The 24,110-nt window shown below is 46.9% G+C and overlaps 1 protein-coding gene across 8 annotated transcripts in view; it reads right to left on the reverse strand.

The window, feature by feature from the left end:
* The window catches only part of LOC119388074 (FMR1 autosomal homolog 1-like), a 60,704-nt gene that overhangs the window by 19,581 nt on the left and 17,013 nt on the right, over positions 1-24,110 (reverse strand). For 4 of the 8 annotated variants that reach the window (XM_037655695.2, XM_037655698.2, XM_037655694.2 and 1 more), the window contains exons 7-8: positions 24,040-24,084; positions 20,360-20,533 (exon numbers count right to left, since the gene is read on the reverse strand). In XM_037655695.2, coding sequence (XP_037511623.1) covers positions 20,360-20,533; positions 24,040-24,084 — 219 coding nt within the window. The remainder of the gene's footprint in view (positions 1-20,359; positions 20,534-24,039; positions 24,085-24,110) is intronic. The other 4 variants (XM_037655700.2, XM_037655697.2, XM_037655699.2 and 1 more) reach the window with 1 other exon arrangement.

Genomic DNA, 24,110 nt, shown 5'->3' on the forward strand with positions numbered 1-24,110 from the left:
CCGCCGATACAAGGATCTCCTTTCATCACTCTTCATCACCTCTTGTCGGGAGAGCCCATTATTCAGAGCACGCAAAATTTCTACTTTGGTGGTGAAGACCTTGGCCTCGTACTTGAGCCGCTTCGCCGGCGTTGCCATCGGCGCAACAATCAAGCTAAAGGAGCCGTACTGAAACGTTCCTCGATAAATCAGCGATCAACGATGCAGCACACCAACGGGAACAAAGCAACAAAACCCACACGCGAAAAAAAGGCGTTCAACCAGTCTCAATCCAAGCCAAGTCAATAATTGATGTCCGTGGCGATGTTGCGTTTGAGCTTCACTTTTCTTCCGAATTGTTCTTTTTTCGTTTTCGAGCCTCTCCAGCGGTCCGAAAGTCACCAAATTATCCGATTTGCGGTCAAATCTGTCCGAAATAACGAGCGCCCAGTCTCATAGAGTGATGCTTATATTTACAGGGACCAGATGACGTGTCCGAATTAACGAGAGTCGAATTAACGAGCTTTTACTGTATAAATTATTCAATGATCAATTGCAATGAAGACTTAATTATGTTAGTGATAGCATGAATACAAGAAAGCTCGCAAAGCATCACAGTATATGGCCTAATCACATTACAATATCTTGTTTTCTGTCATGTTTATTATACCACTTCATAACTTGCTTCAAAATCCATGCTATGTGCCAAACGAGACCTCCAGTTACGCTGCAGGATCATTTTAGAACCACATATGTGCTCAAAAACTTTCAAACGTCGTTTTCTCAAACTGGCTTTTTTGGCTAGTGAGGCTGCTTATCCCAGCCATATCTCTGGAACCACTCATCGAATTTCCATAAGTCTTTTTTTATTATGTACTTGAATAAATTTCTGAGGGGGTGACAAGCCCATTTTTTCAATATATTGTGTCTGTTATTGAAAAAAAAAAAAAAGGGCTTGTCACCCCCTCAGAAATTTATTGTGTCTGTTATTTATTATAGCCCCGCCACGGTGGTCTAGTGGTTATGGCGCTCGACTGCTGACCCGAAGGTCGCGGGATCAAATCCCGGCCGCGGCGGCTGCATTTTCGATGGAGGCGAAAATGTTTGAGGCCCGTGTACTTAGATTTAGGTGCACGTTAAAGAACCCCAGGTGGTCGAAATTTCCGGAGCCCTCCACTACGGCGCCTCTCATAATCATATCTTGGTTTTGGGATGTTAAACCCCAGATATTATTATTATTTATTATATTTAATCAAAATTCGATTGATAATATTCTAATCACCAACACTAAATTCGATGGTCTGCTAAAACTTTTCAGCAAGGAAATTCAAAAAAAGGGCTCTGTTACCCCCTGAAGTATCAATCTGGGAATCATCATAGTTAATTTCACAGTTCCAGCACCTTTTGAAAGTTTTCCAGGCCTGGGATAAGAGAACCATGTGCTCTATTCTGACATACTGCCGTAACTTGAGAACAGTGTTGGCGGTAACGCGTTACAAGTAACGGCGTTACCGTTGCTCGTACTCGTTGCTATTTAGGAACGGTAACGGGTAACGTACTTACGTCAACATTTTTCGGTAACGTGAGGTGTCACGTTACTCGTTACTTTTTTTTTCAATTACCCCGGAAGTCTTACACAAAATTCCCTCGTCTCTTAGGCGCCACTATTGCAGAGCTCGCCCCGACGTTCTATTGTCGCAGTGGCGTACTCATGCCGGCCCGCAAGGCGTTAAGAATAGACTGTTGGGCGAGTTGGCAATTCATGATGAATGAAAATAGCGCGAAAAAACGTAGGACGAGACGAAGAAGGCTACAGAACATGCACTTGTGCTGCAGCCTTCTTCGTCTCTTCCTACATTTTTTCGCGCTATTTTCATTCATCAGGCGTTAAGAGTACCATCCAATGCGTCCTTCGAGTGTCTATTTAGTGCAGGTGCGGACGTATTCATTAAGAAGAGAGGCAATCTGTCCGAGAAAGCTTTAAAATGCAGCTGTTGCTTTACTTCTACAAGAAGCTGTAGTTGCTAGAAAATTTTCCTTGCAATTATCTATAGCGATGGTTATCAACTTTGTTTTCAAAATGAAATTTGCTTCTTTCTTTCGGCAACTGCGGTTACAGGTTTCTATAGTTACCTAATTTTTCAGCGAACGAGGCTGACCTTGAACACCTTCACATAAGCGCTCGCAATTTTTAGGGCGAGTATACATATTTTCAAGGGGAAAAATGAATATGTGTGCAAGTCTTTTTTCGCCAAAACTAAGCCCTTAAGCGTTTCTTTATGACTGTTTGATCACCTGTCTTGTTAGTAGAAGCACACCGTCAGAATTACTGTAAATTTGTTGAGAGTTGCGGTTTTCTCTTTAAGGAGAGCGTTGACGACAAAATCTAATTTTGTGTTTAACGTCACACTGAGAAAATGGATTTACCATGTGTCACAGAGTTAGCAGCCATCACATGTAACTGTACAGGCGACTTTAGGTCACGCCACTATTGCCAAGCACTGGCGCTGCCGGGGAGGGGTCAACACTCCTCCCCCCAAAATCTTTAAATTTTCCATGTGTATATGTGCAGGCACACATACAAACGCACGCACAACCATACATGCATAAAGTATGGCTTAACGCCCCCCGCCTCACCCCCGAAAAAAAAATTTTCTGGCTACGCTACTGTTGCTATGGTACGACACATTTGTGCAACCTGTTCTCGTTAAATCGGTACTTTGCGCAAAAATTGTCGTTTGTGATAGAAGTGTTGTGTGAATTATAAATATCCGCTTTGTAAAACTGTTATTTGGGGTTCCTACAGTGGAAATCCTGTGAATAAAATTTGTGACCATAGAGTAAGGGCAGAAGTAGCGTGCGTTACTTTTTTAGGGTAACTGTAACGGTAACACGTCACCTTTTTTATGAGGTAACGAAGGGCGGTAACGCGTTCCTTTTTTGTTAGCGTAACGAGTAACGTATTTAGTTACTTTTTTTCGGTAACGCCTACAACACTGCTTGAGAACCAGTGAACATAACTTCATGAAATACTGTAATTCTTCTAATGCTTTTGCTATGAGTCTATCCTGAAAATTTCATTAAGATATCTCAACAAACAAGAAAGTTGGTATCCGAAGGTAGCCCCCCCCCCCCCCCCCCCTTAATGCGAACTGCTTGGGAAACACGGTCTCGAAAGCAGCATTTCAAACCTTTGATAGAGGGCGAACGATGCTCCATGAATAAAGAGGAATTTATCTTGCGATGTGCCCTGCAGTTTTGTTTTCATACGAGGGTTGTAGCAAAAGTAAGGTTCCCATATTTTTTACAAACAGAAGACATTGTGTATTGACATTAATTTACCGTATAAACGCGTGTAAGGGCCGCACCCGTGTAAGGGCCGCACCCCGTTTTTTTTGAAGTGCATATTCTAAAAAAAAAAAAAAAGAACAATCCACATAAGGGCCGCACCCACACTTTCCTCAACCAATACGTATTCAAAAATGCGCGCGCGCGTAAGCTTCTAGGTGTAGTCGATAGATGGCGCAAGGAAACGCAACCATCATCATCATCGTCACCAGAGTATATACCGTATTTACTCGCGTAATGAACGCACTCGCATAATAAACGCACCCTCAACTTTAGTCGTCAAAATTGGGATTTTTTTTTCCCCGCGTAATAAACGCACCCCTAACCTTCATCCGCTGCAGTCCCACGAACCAACGCGCGGCGCTTCCTCGTCCGTTGATCTTATCTTTCTTCCTTCCTTTTTTTTTCCTTTATTACGCCGGCCCCCCTCGGTTTGCTTCCCCCCTCCCTTCCGCCCGCGGTAGCGCACCATTTTGTTAGTTTTTCTATCTGTGCGCGGCGCGGTCCCTCTCTTTTTGTATTGTTTTTGAAGTAAGTATCCGCACGCCGCAGCAGTATTCACGAACGGTTCGAGTGTAGAGACATCGCGGCTCACAAGCACACAGCGTAGGGAGCCTACACGACCGGTCGTGTAGGCTACCTAACAGCAAAACTGCCCACGCCATCCCACGGTCACACAAATACGAAGCTTTGCGGAGCCGGCAGCATCTTCTGTGATTATTGAGGAAAGGAAAAAGGCACCTAATTTCTGTCTGCCTTCAGGCGACACGGCGCAGTGCTTTGTAGGGGTGGGGGTAAGGAGGGAATGAAAGAATAGTAGGAAAAAATAGAGAGAGAAGTGATAGAGCCATCCATCCAACGAAGAGAAAAGAGGACAGGAAAGATGTGGGAGACGATCACGGGAGTTCAGGGACAGGACCACGAAACACAGCCAGAGGCACGATGCACAACATCGGCGAAGCGGCGAAGGCCCCGACGATGAGCGGCGCACGGCATAGCGGGCGAGGCGACTGTCACGGGGCGCCGATCAGCGAGAGGTACGAGGAGTAATCCAGGACATCGCGGCCAGCACGTCCGTCTTGCTTGAAATCCAGCGAGCGAATCATCTAAATGTCTAATGCGGCGGTGCGGGAGCGCGCCGGGATATGATGATGATGATGGTGAAACTGTGGCTTTCCCTTTTGCATCGGGTGGTCGCACCCTAGTCGCAAGCCTTGCAGCTTGCAGAAGATAACGCCATCTACCACCGAAGCGGCGGAATTTCCGAGGCCGGGTAGGACAGCCAATCAAAACGATGCAAGACGGTGACGCGAGTTTTAGGTTTTAGCATTGTTGTCATCATAGCATCATAGCCCTACTTTTTTTTTTTCGCCTCAGAAGTCATGCCATGCTGCCCACTGCCCATTCTCACCTCGTTGTAAGTTCTTTCTAAGCCTGTGTTGCGTTTTGTCGTGGACGATGGGCCGAAATGTGAGCTACACGGCCGGTTTCAAGCTACAGGCTGTGGAGTACGCACTTGAACACGGGAATCGTGCTGCTGGTAGGCATTTCGGAATTGATGAAGTACGTATGCGCTACTGGCGGAAGCAGCATGACAAGCTCCGCGCTACAAATAGGGAGCGACGTTCCTTCAGGGGACCAAAGACCGGGAAGTTTCCTGCTGTGGAAGAGGAGGTCTTAAAATATGTCCGGGACCTACGAAACGACGGCTGTGTCGTTTCGCACGAAATGATCCAGACGCAAGCGCGAGCCACAGCCAGGAAGCATGGCATCGCTCCCACGGCATTTAAGGGGGGACGAGGGTCTTAAAATAGCAAAAAATTGTAAAAATTGTCAACTTTTAGAAATCACTATTTCAGGTATTTGTAGTCCAAATTATGCTCTGGAAAAATACTATGTTATGGCAAAATGGCCTTTCTTTTTCTTACATGCTCAAAAAATTAAATTTAAAATGTTTTTAAATCTTGAAACGCAATTTTCTCAGCATTGTTATTTTTGTGAAGTGAATCTGCCTTACGGAAATTTTGAGGAGGTTTCTATGAACATATTTAAACAAACTTGGTATCATTTTTTTCAGCAGCACCTGAACTACAGGCTAAAGCTTTTCTTTTTTTCTGAACGTTGATGTAATTGTAATTATTTGATAAGTACCAGCTAATTACTGGAAGCTAACTTTTGTCTTCCAAGTTTGAAAATTATTTCTGATCAAAGAAACAGCTGTTTTGACATCTAATTTGCTTTAGCCTGTGAGGTGGACCTTTTAGCAGAACCACGTAGTCCTGAAAAGGAACTTTTTGTATTCTAAGTTACCATAACGACCCGTAAGGAATTACCTAATTACAATGAGAAAATTTGTCATAACTTCCTTTCTAAATGAAATATTTGAAATCTGTTTGCAGATTTGAAATCTCCATTCAATTATACACATGCACACCAGTTTTCATTAACCTTTTAAACGCCGCACTATGAAGTAGTAGGAAAAAAACTAAAATTTATGTTGATAATTTGCATTGGCCTTCTAAATTAACTATGATAAAAAATACAGCCATATTCACAATGACTAAGCATGTTTTTTCGCATGTTCCATTTTTGGAACATTGGCATTTCCCATATGCAAAACACACATTTTCTCTGGAACAACCTTTATTGACTTTTCAGTCAGGTTTCCTTACTCAGGATAACTGAAGAATAATATTTAGCGTCATACGATGTCTCTGAAAAGTATAAATATTTATAACAACACTTCACGAAAATTTCTTCTTTCGTACTACTGGCTGTACTACAGTGAGCAATTCACAAACCGTGGTAAGCGGCAAAGCATTTCTTGTGCAGCCGCTTTTTGCACTGCTGGCACTGATTCGTTGTATTCTTCTTGCATTCCGCGCACCTTCCCTGAGTCGTTGAGATCATGTAGTGACCATCAGTTTTTCTGTCCTCATGTCTCGGATGAACCCGAGGTCCAGGTCTCACAGTGAGTTTCGGCTTCAGCTGCAGCAAGGCCATGGTGACGTCCCGCCGAAAGGCGATGTGCGTCATGGCGGCATCACTACCCCTGTGAAGCTCGCAGTGGAGGAGCCATCCTGCGACGACAGCCATGTTCAAACCATTGCTGAAAAGGTTCCACCACCATTTTTTGCTCCTCAGTCTCGGCCGATAGCTTCCCAGGAGGCGGTCCATCACATCTACTCCTCCCATGCCCTCATTGTATTTTTTGATCAAATATGGCTGAGGAATGTCCACCTTTTTGTTCGAGCGTCGTGAGAAGCGTTTCGCACTTCCAACAGGCTCGTGGTTGAGGTGGTTAGAAGAAACTGTGACGACTGCATTGTCGTTCCACCTGCATGCGTAGACCGCCCCGTCACACTTGTAGTGGAAAGATCCTCTTTCTTCCTTTCCGATGCTTTTCAAGCTCTTCAGTGGACAACCACCGGTTCTTGTATCTCGCACAGTCCCTGTCGCTCGAATCCCCTGGTCAGCCAGTTTCGTCAAGAGGCCGTGCGAAGTGAAGAAGTTGTCAAAGTAGACTTCGTGCTGTTCAGGCGCTTCCAGGACCGATACCATATTGCTGACAACCCTGATCCCGAGAGGTGTCTTGTCGTCCTTCTCGTTCCTCCCACAATATATTTCCATTGCATAGGGGTACCCATTCGTAGAGCACATCATCCATATTTTGTACCCAAATCGAATGGGTTTACCCCGAATGAACATTTTGCACGAGTGGTGGCCATAATAGGGCACCATTGACTCGTCGATGCTGAGGCTTTCATTGAACACTCCAAACTGGCGGAAACATTTGGAGATTTCGTTGTAAAACGGCTGAATCTTGCCCATCTTTTCGCCTGCTTTCAACTGAGTGTTGTCAACAACATGGAAGAACCTTTTCAGCTGCCGGAACCTATTGCGGGCCATCACTGTCGCGACTATAGGCACACAAAGATCTTCTGCAGTGCTCCAATACGAGTCCTCAGACGGAACGGAGTGGTATCCGCTGAAAAGTAAGAGGCCGAAAAACTGACCTATGTCCGCTCCTGTGACGTCCACCTCCTCCCCCTTTTGGAGTGCGTATCTTGCAGTCAGTTCAGCCAGTGAACCAAGATACTCCGGAGAAATAAATTTGCTGAACAGCATAAACGGGCTCATGTTTGCAAGCTCAGGAAATGCCTCTAGCAACAACGGAGGACTCTCGCTGGGAAGTGTTTTGTCAAACGTGGCACGGTCACCCCATACTGGTGTATGGGGGCGCTTTGGAGTATTTGTTTTCCGAGCCTTCGGTGAAGCCTTGCGTCCTTTTCCAGCAGTGAATTGCCGCCCCGCTGGCTTCTTTCGTCGTGGCTCAGGGCTCGAACATGCAGAAGGCGAATCAACGTCTTCATCGCTGCACTGCATAACTTCAACGTGCCCACAAACATCATCGGGAACAACTTCAGAAAAGTCGTTTTCGTTCACGTGCTCCTCGTCAGTAATATTGCCATCTTCAAGAGGCGGCAATTGGCATACAGACGCACCTTCGCGTTCGTCATCGGGAAGGCTGAACAAAAGGTCAATTGCTGCCTCCAAAGTGAGGAAGCGTTGTGCCATGACCTACAACAAAAGTTATTGCGGTGTAAAGCACAGTACTACAAAAATAAAACCAGCCGCAAGGTCGTTTTCTACTTACATCCACAGAGATTGATGCGGCTAGGCGCTGCAGTTCAATGCTGCTCTTTCCACGTGCCTGGCAAACTCAAAATGACGCCCAGGAAAGCTAATGTTCAAGTTTCTGCCAAGCGCCGCCTAGAGGGCGCCATCAACAAGCCAAAAAAAAGAAAAAGAACGAGGCGAAACGCTCGCGCGCGTCTACGCTGCTTTTGACACTGTGAAACGCCAATGTTCCAAAAAAGGAACATCCACATAAAACTCTCGAAGCTGAAAACTAGATTGTCTTTGTTATTTTTTTTATTTTTTGCCGCGTAATACCGAACCATTTGCCGATATTTTAGTTCTGCTTTGCTCACTGCAACATTACTTTTTCCTGCGGAATAATGCAACAAACATCTGGTGGTCAAGGAGCGCAAAATATGCCTGTTTTTAAACATTTATCTAATAATTCTCCGTAGGTTCATAATAGAAATTAAAATTGCTACGTTTTTCACAAGCATCAATGAGTATGTGAAAACAAAAATTTTTATTATCCGATATATTGGAGAGGAAATAAAAAATGAGGTTTCGTATGTTCCAATTTTGGAACATTGGCAAGTAAAAGGTTAAGATAGGACAATAAATAAAAAAAGTTTTTTCGAGACCCTCATCCCCCCTTAAAGCGAGCAATGGGTAGACGACGCGCTTTATGCGGCGCAACGGACTGTGCTTGAGGAGGCGAACATCACTTTGCCAGCGGCTTCCTCCTTGCTACGAAAATAAGGTAGTGGATTTTCACAAGTTCGTTATACGCCTGCGGCGGGACCGAGAATTCGTTCTCTCACAAATCGGGAACGCCGACCAAACACCCATCAATTTCGACATGCCGATGAGTCGGACTGTCAATGACAGGGGAGCACGTAGCGTGCTCGTTAAAACGACAGGCGCCGAAAAGCAGCGCTTCACGGTCATGCTGGCTGTCACGGCAGACGGCCGGAAGTTGCCACCGTACGTTATTTTCAAGCGAAAAACCGTGCCGAAGGCCAACTTCCCAGCCGGAATACACGTGCGGGCTCAGGAGAAAGGGTGGATGTCGGCCGATCTGATGGTCGACTGGGTGCAGACTGTCTGGGGACGACGCCCTGGCGCCCTGCTTCTCCCGTCTCTCCTTGTTCTCGATAGTTTTCGCGGCCACCTGGGAGAGAACGTTCGTCGGAAACTCAAGGAGCTGCGCACCGAGATCGCCGTCATTCCGGGTGGACTCACTTCGGTGCTTCAGCCCCTTGATGTTTGCATCAATAAACCTTTCAAAGACGGTGTGCGCCGCTTGTACACGGAATGGATGGCCCATGGAGGGCACGCCCTGACGCCGACTGGCAAGATTAAGAGGCCGTCCGTCGAGCTGGTGTGCTCCTGGATCTTGGACTCATGGCGCTCGCTGCCAGGTGATCTGATAACAAAGAGTTTTAAGAAGACGGGAATCGCAAATGCGCTGGACGGCAGCGAAGACGACCACTTGTGGGACCAAGACATTGAAGTGGCCAGTGACCTGGACGACGGTACCAGCGATTCTGACGAAGATTGAAGCAATTGAAGTGCAATAAAAATGCGTGTTTTCAAATAGTGTACGCGCATGTTCATTGTAAAAGGTAAGCTACCCAACTTTTTTTTTTTGCATTATCGTATTTTCGGCTCATCCCAAAAAAGTTTTAGAAAATTTACCTCGCATAATAAACGCACCCCCCAACTTTGCTCTGGTTTTTCGGAAAAAAAAAGTGCGTTCATTACGCGAGTAAATACGGTATGTATATTTTTTTGGATTTTATTCGTGTTAAGATGTTCGTGAAGTGGGCTAAAAATGTTAACTTTATTAGTATTCATAGACCCGCCAACTAAAGGTTAGAGCAGGATTTTATCTTTAGCTTCTCACATCTCTATACAAACGCGCTATCGGCGCTATCCATATCGGCATTAGCATCACCAACTTTGGCATGGCGTTCGCGTTGTTAGGTTTGTGCATTCTAGTACACTGTAGTTTGTGCAGTTCAGCCAGCCATTTGCTGTAGTTTTCTGCACGGTTCGATGACCTTCGTGCTAGCTTGTTTTCTACACGGCGTTCACGTTTTGGCAAGATGGACAAGTAGCTGAATAGCTACGCTGCTGGCTATAAGTTGAAGGTGATCGAGTATGCTCTCGAGCATGGGAAACGTCCCGCCGGCAGAAAATTCGACGTTGAAGAAGTGTGTTCGACGTTGGTGTGCTCAAAAAGAAGCCTTGCGAAACACCAACAGCACTAAGCGCGCTTTCCGAGGAGAGCGGTGCAGGTTTCCCGATTTCGAAGAAGACTTGTTCCGCTATGTGACTGCAGTGCGGAATGATGGCCTTGCACTCACAACGGACATGCTACGTGTGAAGGGACTAGCCTTGGCGACTGTAGTTGGGTTATGGTCCCTTACCCTAGTTGGGTGGATCCTATCTGCGTGGAGCTCGGTGTCGACGGACATTGTGTCCCGAAGTTTTAAAGTCGCCGGGATATCTAACAGCTTGGATGGCACGGAAGATGACTGCTTGTGGGGTGACGGCACTTCGCAGCACACCATCTCATCTCGGACTCCAAGTCTGAGGACTCGCCGAGTGACGACGATTGAGCACGTATGTCGCAAGAAATGTCGTATACTGCAATAAACGCTCTTCGTTCGCTAACTGGTGCGTTTTTACTTAAAAAAAAAAAAAATGTCGCGTGTATGGGCCGCACCCTGAAAATTGGCCCTCATTTCTTGAAAAAAAAGTGCGGCCCTTACACGCGTTTATACGGTATATATCGTTGAAAAGCTTACACTTTTGTCTATTTTTCAACATAGTCTTTATTTTTTTCGGCACACTTTTGAAGACGGTGCCAAACTTTTGCATTCCTAAGTTAAGGGGAGACGCGGGTCTTGGAACGGTCAAAAATGGTCAAAAAATCGATTTTTCGCAAAGCTTATTTTCGAGGCGTTTGTACTTCTGAGCACCTACTCTCAAATTGCTAACGCTAAATTCGGTCGGGAAACGCGATAAAATCGGCTTTCAAAGCACCCCGGCAGCACTAAAATGTCCCCAAAAGGACGAAATTTGTTCGAACTTCCCGCGCGCGCCATGAGCGTTGCAGCGGGCCGAGCGCCGCCATCTTGGGCTAGATTTGAAGCTGTTTTCTTTGTGCACATTTTGCGCCATCTCAAAATGGCGTCGCTCAAGCAGAACGGCCGCCGTCGCGGGTTTTCTGAAGGTCGTTTCCAGGCCACTGATTGGCTCTCACGCGGCGCGCTTTTCAAGCGCGCCTTTCCGAGTCTCCCATTGGCTGGCGCGACCGACACGTCATTTTTTTTTTCTTTGTGTTTGGTTCTCCGCCGTGGCTGTCCGTTTGTGTGCGCCTGCTTTTGCGATCGTGCGTGTTTCTCGACGGACCGTGTCTCTACTTTGTGCCGGTAGTTTTTCCACGCGATCGAGATGCCTGGAGACTCTCGTCTGAAACCATCGACGCAACGAGCTTTTGGAAGCCGTAAAAAACGGGCTTGGAACAAGAAGGCGCCGGCTACAAGTGCACCGTCGGCAGCGGAGTTGGAGTCGCGGCCGGACCCTTTGGACCTGCCGGGAACTTCAACTGACGACACCGTGGGACCAAGTTCGACTAGCGAAACACTTCGGGTTGATGCCGCGTACTACTCAACGGCGGAGCAGGCGCAGCGAGTTGAGAGATCGGCGCAAACGAAGACCGTTCTGTCTGGAAAGTCGGCTACCCAGCGCAAGTTCGACGTTCTTGGAGTAAGCGCGGAGTGCCAGACCGGTGACGCCGGGACCGATTTTTTGCTCGTCGATATGAAAGTTTTGAATAACTTTTTTGCACAAGCGAAGTGCGACAAATGCGACGCAAAAAGTCTCAGCGTGAGGAAGGCAACGGACAAGGAGTACGGCCTTGCGGTAAAGCTTATTTTTTCTTGCAGCAGTTGTGATTTCGAGAAGAAGCAATTTTCTTCTCCGAGAGTGAGCGGAACTGCCACCATCACTCCCTTCGAAGTCAACATGAGGGCCATGAAGGGGATACAGATGATAGGCAAAGGTGTTACTGCCCTTTCGGACTTTTGTGCGTGTATGAACCTTTCGCACCGAGGCTTGCACCACAAGACGTTTCAGGGACACCTAAAAAGTTTAGTGAAAGCCTGCGAAAACACAGCGACTGAAAGTGAAGCTGCTAGTGTGGCAGTAATAAAAGAGCTGTATACAGACTTCCTGAACCCCATAGGGAACATCGATGTTGTGTTCGACGGCTCATGGATGACGCGAGGTCGGAGCTCACACATAGGTGTGGGCTGCATCATTGAGCTCTACACTGGCCTTGTAATTGACCATGTTGTTTACTCAAACTTTTGTCTCGGCTGTGCCCTGGGACCACAGCCGCAAGACGAAGGGTACACCGACTGGCTGGCAACCCACGAGTGCCAACGAAACATCGAATGCAACTCTGGCCGCATGGAAGTAGAGGCTGCGCTGACCATGTTTCAGAGGTCCTGGGCCAAGCATGGTCTGCGCTACACGACTGTGCTCTCTGATGGAGACAGCCGCACTTTTCATGCCTTGTCCGAAGCCGAGGTGTACGGCTTTATCCAAATAGACAAAAAGGACTGCATCAACCATGTCCACAAGCGAATGGGTACAGCTTTACGGAACCTTGTGGACAAAAAGAAGGCTCAGGGTGAGTCTCTTGGGGGTAGAGGAAAGCTCACACAAGAGAAGATCAAGAAGATCGCGAATTACTACGGATATGCCCTGAGGAGCAATATCAATGACGTGCCAGCTATGAAGAGGGCAGTCGAAGCTACACTGCTGCACATGACATCGACAGATGATGCACCAAAGCACTCAAAGTGCCCCGAGGGTGCTAGCTCTTGGTGCAAGTACAATAGAGCCTTGGCCAATGGGGAGAGTCCACCTTCACACAAGAATGCCCTGCCGGCTTGTGTTGGGGCTGCTCTGGAGCCAGTCTTTGCGAGGCTCAGTGATGAGAGCCTGCTGGCACGGTGCTGTGAAGGGAAGACCCAGAACGCGAGTGAGAGTCTTCATTCGGTCATCTGGACCCAAACTTCAAAGAATGGGAACGCTTCGCTGGAAAGTGTGAAGCGAGCTGCCGCTGAGGCTGTTGCCATCTACAACCAAGGAAGAAGGGCAACCAACGAGTCCATTGCTGCAAGTTTGGGCTATATTGCTGGGGATTGCCTTGTTCGACGAAGCCTAGAAAAAGACTCTCTGCGTTTACGCAAGGCAAATGCAACTCATCTGAAGAGCACCAACACAAAAAAGACTCTTGCAAGGAGACACAAAACGGGTGCAACTGAAGATTACAGTCCTGGACTACTTTGAAGGTATTCTCTAACATGCTGCCTAACATCTAGAAGGTTCTTCCTAAAGACTGAAAAGACATGAGCAGCCAGTCGCTTGAGCCTCATACCCCATGGCTTTTCCAGAACCCCCCAGCCGCTTGTCATGGTGGGGTTTTGATCATGCTTTGCACATTGGAAAATTTTTTTAGATATGATTCCTTGGGTGGAACAAGGCACTTTCTGTTTTGTTTTGAAGGGAAACAGATGGGGAACATGTGAATAAAATTTATGGTTAAAGGTTCCTTTTAGAAATTTATACAGTGCGTGTCAATCTTCAAACGCGATTTTCTCAGCTTCACATTTTTTGCCAACTTGACCAGCCTTACGGATCTTTTCATTATGTTTTTGTAAGGTAATTTTGATAAATTTTATACCGTTGAATTCGTAAGAAATAGGACTGTGGAGCTATGCTATTTTTTTGTGGCTAAGATGAACATATGAAATTTTGTGAACAATAATGTGAGCTAATTGCATTTCAAGATTACACAATGTCAATACAATTGAAAGTTCTTATATGATGATATATCTCAGTGACAATATAAATAGCATAGCTCCACATGGCAGGTCTTTGGCTACAGCTGCATCTTAAACAGAACCTAAAAATACTGAGGGAAAGTGTCTTAATGACCCGTAAGAAATTACCTAATTAGATTTCACTTATGCTCTCACAATTTGATAACTAATTGAAGTACATGAAAACTAATTATATTTTTGAAAACAGGAGGAAGAAATACATATACACACCCAATTTCATTACAATATCTCCAATAATAAAACTTTTCGTTTCGAGACCAGTGTCTCCCCTTAAAGAAGTCTCCCTCCAACCCGTTGAAGCGTGTGACCTCTGCTTGCACTTCATCGTCGCTCTTGAAGCGTTTGCCACCTAAGTGTTCATTTACCTTGGGGAAGAGGTGATAATCGCTGAGGGCTAACTCCGGGATGTACGGGGGATGGGGCATAACAGTCCACCCAAATTTCTTCACAAGCTCCTGTGTTTGACGAGCGACGTGGGGTCAAGCGTTGTCGTGAAGAAGCGCTACTTCCTCCGCCAGTCGTCCTCTCTGGCGATTCTGGATTGCTCGCCGGAGTTTAGTCAATGTTTCACTGACGAGATTGTTTTGTTTCGGCGGTGTAATGAAACACCCACGTTTCATCTCCCGTGACTATAGAGTCCAACTTCTTGTTGCCTCCCCCCTCACATTGTTGAAGAAACTTGCAAGCAGAGTCAAGGCGTAGCTCCTTGTGTCCGTCAGTCAGCATCCGGGGGACCCAGCGAGCACACACATTGCGAAAACTCAACATTTCTGTTAAAGTTCTTTCAATTGTGCCGTGGGAAGCTTCAGGAATGCGTTCAGCAAGTTCATGGACAGTGACCCTCCGATCTGAACAGCTCACTGTTGATCTTCTGGACAATCGCATCCGAAACCGGCGGTCTTCCACTTCGTTCTTCATCGTGAACTTCCGTGCGACCCTCAGCAAAAACCCTGCACCATTTGTGGACATGCCGAAGGGACCTGCACCCTTCACTATAAACCTCAGTCAGTTGTCGATGAGTCTCCATGGGCGGTAACTTCCTTTCGTGGAGAAAACGGATTACTGCCCGAACCTCGCACTTGGTGGGAGCGGCGATCAACACTTCCATCTCTGACGGCTGCCAAGTGAACACTGAGCGACGTAGCGAATTGCAGACGGGCGGGCTCGAGAGAGGGGGAACCACTGCGCATGGCACTGTAGTCTGATTTAGCCTAGCACCTTCTCTCAAGGTTGTAGCTCAGTGGGAACCTTACTTTTGGTACAACCCTTGTACAATAGAAACGATTCGTTGACAAACCATCGGCGTTCCACGGAAAAGCTGGCAGCGCCGTGAGCTCAGTGGGAACCTTACTTTTGGTACAACCCTCTTACAACAGAAACGATTCGTTGACAAACCATCAGCGTTCCACGGAAAAGCTGGCAGCGCCGTGTGGGCTGGCAACACTTCGCGGGGAACTAAACCACATGACCAGTCACATGCGCCCACAAGCGTCTTTTTTTGCACTCACACCTGTTTGCCATTTCTGCATTTCGCTTCGCTTGCGAGCAGTGGTGTGCGCGATTTGCGACGCTGCCAAACGGATGCCAAGATGCCACCGCTACGCCGGCAACAGTACAGCGCTGCTTTCAAGAGGCAAGCGATCCTGTATGCAGAGTCGGAAAGCAACGTTGATGTGTCGGAAAAGTGCGTGAGGGAATGCAGAAAACAAAGGACCAAGATTATCGCGTGCGCTGCTACACGCCATTCCTTTCGCGGACTGAAGTCTGGATGATACCCTGGCGTTGAGGATGCGGTTCGAGATTGGGTTCACGACCAGAGAAGCAAGAGCCCGAGTGTTTGCTACGATGATATAGAAGCAAGAGCACGTACTGTCGCAAAGGATATGTGCGTCCTGCAAACAGAGTTCAAAGTATCCAAGAAATGGGTCAACAATGCCTGGTATGGACTGCCAACTGACATGGTCCGCGCGGCGTTTTTCACATGTGGCATCTCAGTACCACCGGCACCCGTTCCGACGGCGAGCAGCAGCAGTGGCTCATATGATGGCAATGACCATGACTGCGTCCTTCTCTCAAGCGACGAGTCGTAAGCAATGTTTCATGGGCAAATAAATGTTTCTTTGCATCACTCCCTCTTCTGAAAAACTTATTGGTGAGCTATGGCCACAGCATGAGGCTGTGTTCGGAGTCAACTTTTTTTTTTTTTTTCCCCCTAGAAGGGGTTGCAAGTTGGGGGATCGACTTATAATCGGAGTCTACTTATAATCGGCAATATACGGTAAGTGTTACCTTGTTTGTGTGACTGCTTTCCATAAACCATCACACAAACAAGATGACTGCCTGCCACAAAGATGTTAATTCCATTATACAGGCATGACTACTGGCTTAAAATAAGCGTAGTGATTAAATGCACAAAAATAAGTTCAGTCAGGATAGCTTAAGGGGGGACGCGGCTTTCGTATCGCGCAAAATCGCAAAAAAATCGATTTTTTGAAAATCACATTTTCGGTTTCTGTAGCCCTTTTTCTATCTGATTCCAAAATATCTTCACTGAAAACCACCTAGAAGTGCTTTAAAAAATTAGTTGCGCGGGCTGAGGTGTCGAAAATTATTGTGGAGATCGCAAAAAAACAGTGCTTTTCAAAAATTTCTTGCTCCGCAACGGTACAACCGGGCGCCGCCATTTTGAGCTCGCCGTAAAGGGCATTTCTTCCTTTTCAAATTCCCCGCCTCAGCTGGCGCCTCCCTTTAAAAACAAGCGCACAAAAAGCAAATCTCTGAAGGTCGTTTCGAGGCCTCCGATTGGCCGCGTCCGCCATGTTGCTCCAGAACGCCTCGCCATTGGTCCGATGCTCGCTTCGAGAGGACAGTCGTCTGCTGCTTACGCGTCGCGATGTTACCTGATGTTACGACTGTCGAAAATCACGCTACTTAGTGACGCGTCCGCTCTCGTTCTGTGTACACGGGTCGACGATAATTTAGAATATGATTACCCTGTAGTTTGACAGCTGCAAGCGGAAGCGCCGTCATCAGTGTACGATAGACAGTAGCGTGCCGCGCTCGTCGCGAACATCGCAGATGCGCGTCTCGGGTTGTTCAGCTTGTCAGCACTTCGTCCTCCGTGACGAAGAACTTCGCGGGACTACTCTTTGTACTCGCGATCGAACATGACGTGCTTTGAAACATCGGGCACCGCGGCCACGCACACCGCGACCGAGCTTGCTGCTCGGAGTCGTGGCTAGGCCTAACTCCGCTTACGGCGCTGGTTTACGAGACGAATCCGAACTTTGCGGGCACGGACATCGCGCTAGCGGACAAGCCGCACTGTGCTTCGTCGCAAGCAACAAATCGCATCGTCCGCTGGCTACTCGAAAGTGCGGATGGGCACTTTACGCATCGGCAGCGGACTCCCGGTCAAGCTCGTCGCGCATTGACCGCTCCGAGCAGCGGCTAGCAATTTCGCGCGTCGGCGCCGCAAAATGAGAGACCAAGTACGTTACGCGCGCCGATTTTTCGTCGCCGCGGCTGAGCACTGCGTATTGTCGCCGAATGCCGCCAGCCAGCATATAGTGCGCGACTTCCCGGACCCCGCGGCCGAGTACATCGGCATGAAAGAAAGCGCTGCAGTGGTGATGCAATTTAGGCACGCTTGGATTCGTGCTCGGTATCGCCGCTAGCTCTGATGAATCTTCTAAAATAACGAAAGCCTCGCAAATTACCGTTTCCGCGACCGAGTGGATGACGAAACGCATCACAGGCGAGGTTTGCAAATGAGCGTGGCGTGTGTGAAGCAGGGAGTTGAATTTATATCTGACCAACTCGCGTTATTGAATAAACTGCTCATATATTTCATCCCAGAAATGTTTGCAATAAGTGTGCCAATTTTCATGAAAACCTACGAAGGAATAAGAAAGTTGGTACTGAATGCCACGACCCCCACCTTAATTTTATTCAGAAGCTCACTGGAAAGAATGACCTCCGACACACATCCAATGTTTGATGGAGACAGTGACTCTTCCCTGACTCTTTCTGAAGAAAGAACATACGGATTTATTCCATTGGCTAAAGAAGACTGTATAAATCATGTCAAAAAGAGGATGGGTACAGCTCTGCCAACACCTGTATCAAGAAGCAAAAAAGATCAACCACTTGGAGGATGGGCCGGCCTGACTCAAGACCTGATTAATTTAAAAGACTGACTGGTTATGGTATGGCTATCCGTGACAACGTTGACATTGATGACATGCAAAAGGCCATAATGGCAACGTTCCATCATGTCACCTCGAGAGATGAGGAGCCACGCCATGAATTCTGCCCACTTGGGTCCCTGAGCTGGTGCAAGTACCGTGCTACAGAAGCTGAAGGCAAGGCCCCACCACCGCACACGTATAAATTGGCAGCACTGCATTGCTGCCAGTCTACTAAAACCTGACCACCCTCAGTTGCTCGGCTGTTGCCAAAAAAAAAAAAAAAAGTCAATTCGGTAGTTTGGTCAATTCTACCAGAAGAGCTAAACGCTTCACTGATTGCCGCCGAAACAGCTGTCAATGAGGCAATCTGCAAGTATAATACTGGCACTCTCCATGCTTATAGAGAGTTTTGTGCATCACTTGGCCCGAAGCCTGGAAAGCACTCCATTCAATGAGCTGCAGAGAAGGATGCCACACGGGGAAAAAAAGGCATCAAAAGTGCACCAAAGCAAGCACCAAATGCTCAAGAGACCTCACATCACTAAGAACACCAAAAACTATGATCCTGGTGCATTCCAGATCACTGGACGCAAGGTGAAACTTCGAGAGCCGTTTTCTCAAAAGTGCCTTTTTGCCTGCCTGCCAAGTTTGCGCAGCCATTTTCTTCCTAACCGTTTGGCCTATTTTGACTCCGTTTCTTTTGTCATGTTTCTTAGACTACAATGCATGTCGTGACATTCTTTCTTTCTCACTTTGACGCTTTGTAATTTCACGAAGTGACTACTCGTTCATCCCAAGAGTGTGCCCGATTTGAAGGTGTCAAAAAGAATCGCAATGCAAGAATATTGTGTTGCAAAAAAAAATAAAGCAAGAATGTCATGACACTCAGTGTGCATTTAGCTATGCAACAAATATTCACCTAGCCTTCTAGTCCTTTTTTTAAACTCTCCAGGCATTGCGCAAAGTGCAAGAAAATGCAAGAAGTAAAAATTTAATTGAATAAAAAGTTCTGAAGATATCACTCTGAAACTTTTTTAGAGGCAGCAGGGAGACATGCTGAATATTTGTACCAATTTTCATCAACATCTGTTAAGTTATAAGAAAGTTGGTTTTCCAAAGCCACGTCCCCCCTTAAGGCAGCATTAAGGGGCCCGTAAACAGGCTGCGGCTTTTTTTTTACACCCGCCAAACAAGCTCGCTAATCCGTACAGTAGACCGCGGCGATCACGTTTTCCGAATATTACAGCGCTGCGCGCCGCGCAGACCCTTCATTTCGAAAAACAATTCCCGCGCTTCTTTCCTACACCGGACCAATCCTCCTCGTACGCGCAGTGACGTCAACTCGGCGATTCGTCGATTGGTCTAAACCAGGTCTCAACAAACAATTGTCAAGTTAACGTCAGTTCCTGTTCCCACCCACCGCTACGAAACTGCGCCTTGTTTTTTGGCCCTGCGGTGATGCGGTTTCGGCCACGCAGTTGTCGCGCGTATATTCCTCGCACTGCATAGCACCTGCACGCACTTCGCCTTCGACATGAGGCGAAGCGTTGTTCAGTTGCCGGCTGCAAATCGAGCGGGGAGAGGGGAATCTCCAGTAGCTTGGACGGGTCGCGCTTGCTCGCGCGGCAAGCGGGGTTCTCCAGGCTTTTCTCTCGCGCCCCTTCGATGTCTCGGAAAGCAAGCACGCATTCCTGCTGCATTGTGAACTGTCACAAAGGTTTAAAAATAGTGAAGAGCCGAAAACTGCCCGTCAAGTTACGGAGCATGTGCGACAATATAAACAATAAACAACCAGGAACCGCAGCAAGCGGAAGTGCATTGCGACTGATCGAGCTCGCCCATGACGTCAATTGTTGACGTCGTGTCACGTTGCCGAAGTGGGCGGAGTCACGACGACGGGCTACGCCTTTTCCTCCATGTGGCGGAGAAGGGTGGTGAGGCCGCGCGAAAATTTGAAACCAGCTGAAACGGATGTTCTAACCCCTGCAACTTCCTTATTATAGCACGTACTCGCAAAATTCTTGCGGCAGCATGTTCACATAGCAAAAGTGCGCATATTTCTTTTCATTGCAATTTTGGACATCGGGGTTGTTTACTGGCCCTTTAAGAATTTTTCGAAACACTCTGAAACTTGACAGTCATCAGGGCTTTCAAAATGGCGGCTTCACAGAAAAGTGCTTCCATAATCACTATGAAACCCTGCCTGAGGATGTAATGTGAGACGACACTTATTTACTCAAGAGAAAAAAAAAAAGCAAGGATGAAACACGAGCCCACCTCGCCGAATATCTTGAATGTGCAGGTTGCCTCTTGGAGTTCAATGCCTGTGACACCATCCAGCTTCCGAGCATTCTGGATGTTGGCCCCGTGTGCCCCGATGGCCAGGCCCATCAGGTCCTCTCGCACACTGAACTCCTCCACAAAGCCAGAGCTTGACTGGAGGCGTGTACTCTGCACATTGCAACACATTCCCATTTGGTTCCACATTGTTAGGAAGAGCCCATAAAATTTGCAAGGATTACTGCAGTAAAACTATAATATGTATCCACTCTAAACATACTAACGATTAAAACGTAGTTGCTACGGATCCTTGGCAAAGTCTCATAGAGCCCAATGTATTTGCTGAATGCTTAAGCCATGGTGGCTTAATAGGAGACAGTCAAAGCGCACCGCCATTCACTGCAGCATCCTTATGCAGGACCGATGCTCGCACTGCTTTGGGAAAATGAAAACAGCTTGCTGTTGTAGAGTTGGCTCAACAAGGAACTCACCACATTCGTGCACAATCAGGCAGGATGTGGCCGAGCTCCAAGAATCCTCGTTGCACAGTACAAATACTATGAGCTACACAGAGGTTATAGCAATGAGGTGAAAACCAATAAAAGCTTGTTGCAACACTAAACCAATGAAATGCAAGCATAGTTCCAATGGAAAAAGATGTCGCAGGTGACTGGTCGCTGGAGCGACAAAATTTCGACGTGCCACTGTTTTTAACGAGCGTTCTGAGAGCGAGTGCCAAGAACATTCCATTTTCTAAAGCAGGAGCAGCCGCTAAAAAGTGACTCATCTTAAAGCCTGCTTGTTAGATGACATCTTATGCCCTACTTTACGGCAGAATCACGCGAACGTGGCTAAGCACATTAGCATGCTTTTTCGTTTGTTTTTTGTGTTTGTTTTCACTGGCTTTGCGAGCACCTGTGTGTGTGTTTTTTTTAATCTTAGTTTTCTCTGAAACCAACAATTTTCTGGAAAACACGCCGTCAAAGGTCATCTGTAGCAGTGCCTCTGACGGCAACCCCTACTTTGGAAAATATTGTGTCTGGCACTCTCGCCACCAGCGCGCTCGGGACAAAGAGCACCACGTGTCCCAATCTTGCTGCTGGTGTAGGCCACCCATCACTTGTGTTCATCTTTTTCCGCTGGGACTGTACGTTTAGGGCCTAAGTTACCATGTTGTACAGCCTCAGCCTTTCATGGAAATATAAAAGGTGTTAGAAGCAGTGAGTAGCTCCCATTCTTCACTGCAATGTAGCTCTTCTTGAAGGTTGAGCGCTAAGGACTAATGCTGATCATTCCCATGCTGGTTGAATAGCAACAGTGGCTTATATGCGAACAAGAGCACCAGAACCTTCTTTCCCCTACCAATCTTGGTTCGGTAAAACCTCAATAATATGTACCTGCCCGGGATGCAGCATAACTACGCAATTAAGCAGTAGTATGCAGTAACAGCCAAGTGCAAATTTGCATGTTTTGACATGTGATGCACCTACAAAAATAATAAAAATTCAATGCCACGGTAAATGTGCAAATTACCACCCAAGAAGCTTTTTCTTTCTCTTAACCAAGGTGCGCAGAATATCCTGGGCTGCATGCACGATTGTCCAACAGCACACAGTGGCAATGCCAAGGAGCACTTCGAAACTATGACGTGGAACAAAGTCGCCACTGTGGCAAAGCAGACTCGCCCAGCATTCCCTGCCCCTGGTGCTCGCATGCATGTTTACACAGCTAAAAGCTACTGTGCAAAAACCATCGTCCTTACACTGAAAAGCGATACCCGCTGCCACATGGAGCCAACTGTCCCAGGATAGTTGTGTGCAGCACATCACCGACTAAGCTCACACCTTCACTGCCAGGACTCCTGCTGGACTACATATGCACACTTGCCTGGGAAGTGCCTGTACAATAAGGTTCTTTCATACCCAATCCACTCCCAGCCATGCATGAGTTTGGCGAGCATCTTGTTGAGACCGTATGACAGTGATAAACTGCTTTCATTTCGGCAAGCGACATGCACTCCACAAAGCACTTAGAAGTCCCACAGGAGGAGGCTGCAGTGAACAGCAGCGCGGCGTGTTTGGAAAGCAGTCTATAAAAGAAGTGAAGTATCCTTACAGCAGCGCTAAAAACATGCACTGTGGAGCAGATAGTTGAAAATGATTATTGTGACGGGGCGGTCAGCGTTAGGTCGTACTGGTGCATTTGTTGGTTTATGTCGTCACACCTTCACTGTTTCCAGATTATCACAGCAATGCTGGAATCATTGGTTGACCGGCCTCCGCACTTACTGTAAAGGCAGAGGACTTTTCACTGCATGTTGAGGCATGGGCACACCACTCGTTAAGGGGTGCAGTTAACCTTTACGCCCCAGGAGTGGCTTTGGCATGCACCAACCAATGGGACAAGCCACTATGGATCAACTGGTCAGCAAATACATTAGGCTCTACGAAGACACATTTGGGGCTTCACCACAACTACGTTTTAACTGTCAGCATTTTTATAACGGGTACACATTAACGAGGTTTTACTGTATATGAAATTGTGGCCCTGCATATACAAAATTTTCACATGGACCCCCCATGCATATGTATCATGCAGTAGCTCATTGGCATGCTAGGGCTTGAAGGGTTGTATGTACAACCATGAAATCACTTAGGCAGAAACAGTGATTATGCTGCCCAAGGTAAGAATTCGTATTACTGGTTTTTAAAAGTTGACTTCGACAAGATGCTATGTAAGGTACCAATATCAATTTGGTCCCATAGTAGAAGCCATGCAGATGACTAGTGTTAGACTTCAGTCTCTAAACTGAGAGGTTCAATAAAACCTGCACTGTTCAAGTCACTATCTGTGATCCAGCTTAGAGATGATTTTATTAGACTTGCCCACTTCACAATCAACATGATTCTGTGACTGTCATAGTGGACTAATTAAGCATCATAACTATTCTACTTCTAGGGAAAGTCAACATCACTGCATGCACAGGTCACCTTACTGCTGTATAGAATTCATGCTGTTAAGTGTCACTCTAGTGCATGCATCTTGAACAGCATCTTGAACTCAAACTTATGCCATGCTGTTAGTATAACTGCTCATGCACACTAGTACAACGAAACAAGTGCTGTCACCAAATAGTATGCCTGCAAGCAAATGCACATGGACGACAGGTGCCTCGGCTGCATGTGTACATGTCTCAAGCAAATGAACCAGGACATTAAAAACAAAGGTTTTTGGTCAAACACTACAATGAGGTCATTAAATAAAGCTGTTTGCATACCTGTACAGCAACAAATATTTTTTTCCACGCAACCTGCAGTCCATACACATTCATTTGCAAATGTACAAAAAGTGAACACATGAACACTACAAATTATCAGTAAACAATTAAGATTGGGGGCACTTTTGAAATACACGAATCACAAATGTATACTGCAACATGATATCTGCCCAATAATAGTTGTTGGGGCTTAACGCCCCGAAACCACGATACGATTAAGAGTGCCCAATGAACTCATTGTAGGATGTTACTCTCCACCCTCAAGGGCACTTTCTCAGGCCTATTTGCGCTGGATGAGTCATGCACACAAAGCAAGTTGGGGTCCCCATGCTCAACACCATGCTGCAAGCCCAGCACACACGCACGCACACGCAGGCATGATAAGGGTTAGCACACACACCTTTTGCTTCGAATTCGGGTCCCCTCTCTGAGAAGACTTACGACTCTGCAAAGGGAAATGTTGCAAAGCAC

This window comes from Rhipicephalus sanguineus, chromosome 3, assembly GCF_013339695.2.
Source record: "Rhipicephalus sanguineus isolate Rsan-2018 chromosome 3, BIME_Rsan_1.4, whole genome shotgun sequence".
NCBI classification, from domain to species: Eukaryota; Metazoa; Arthropoda; class Arachnida; order Ixodida; family Ixodidae; genus Rhipicephalus; species Rhipicephalus sanguineus.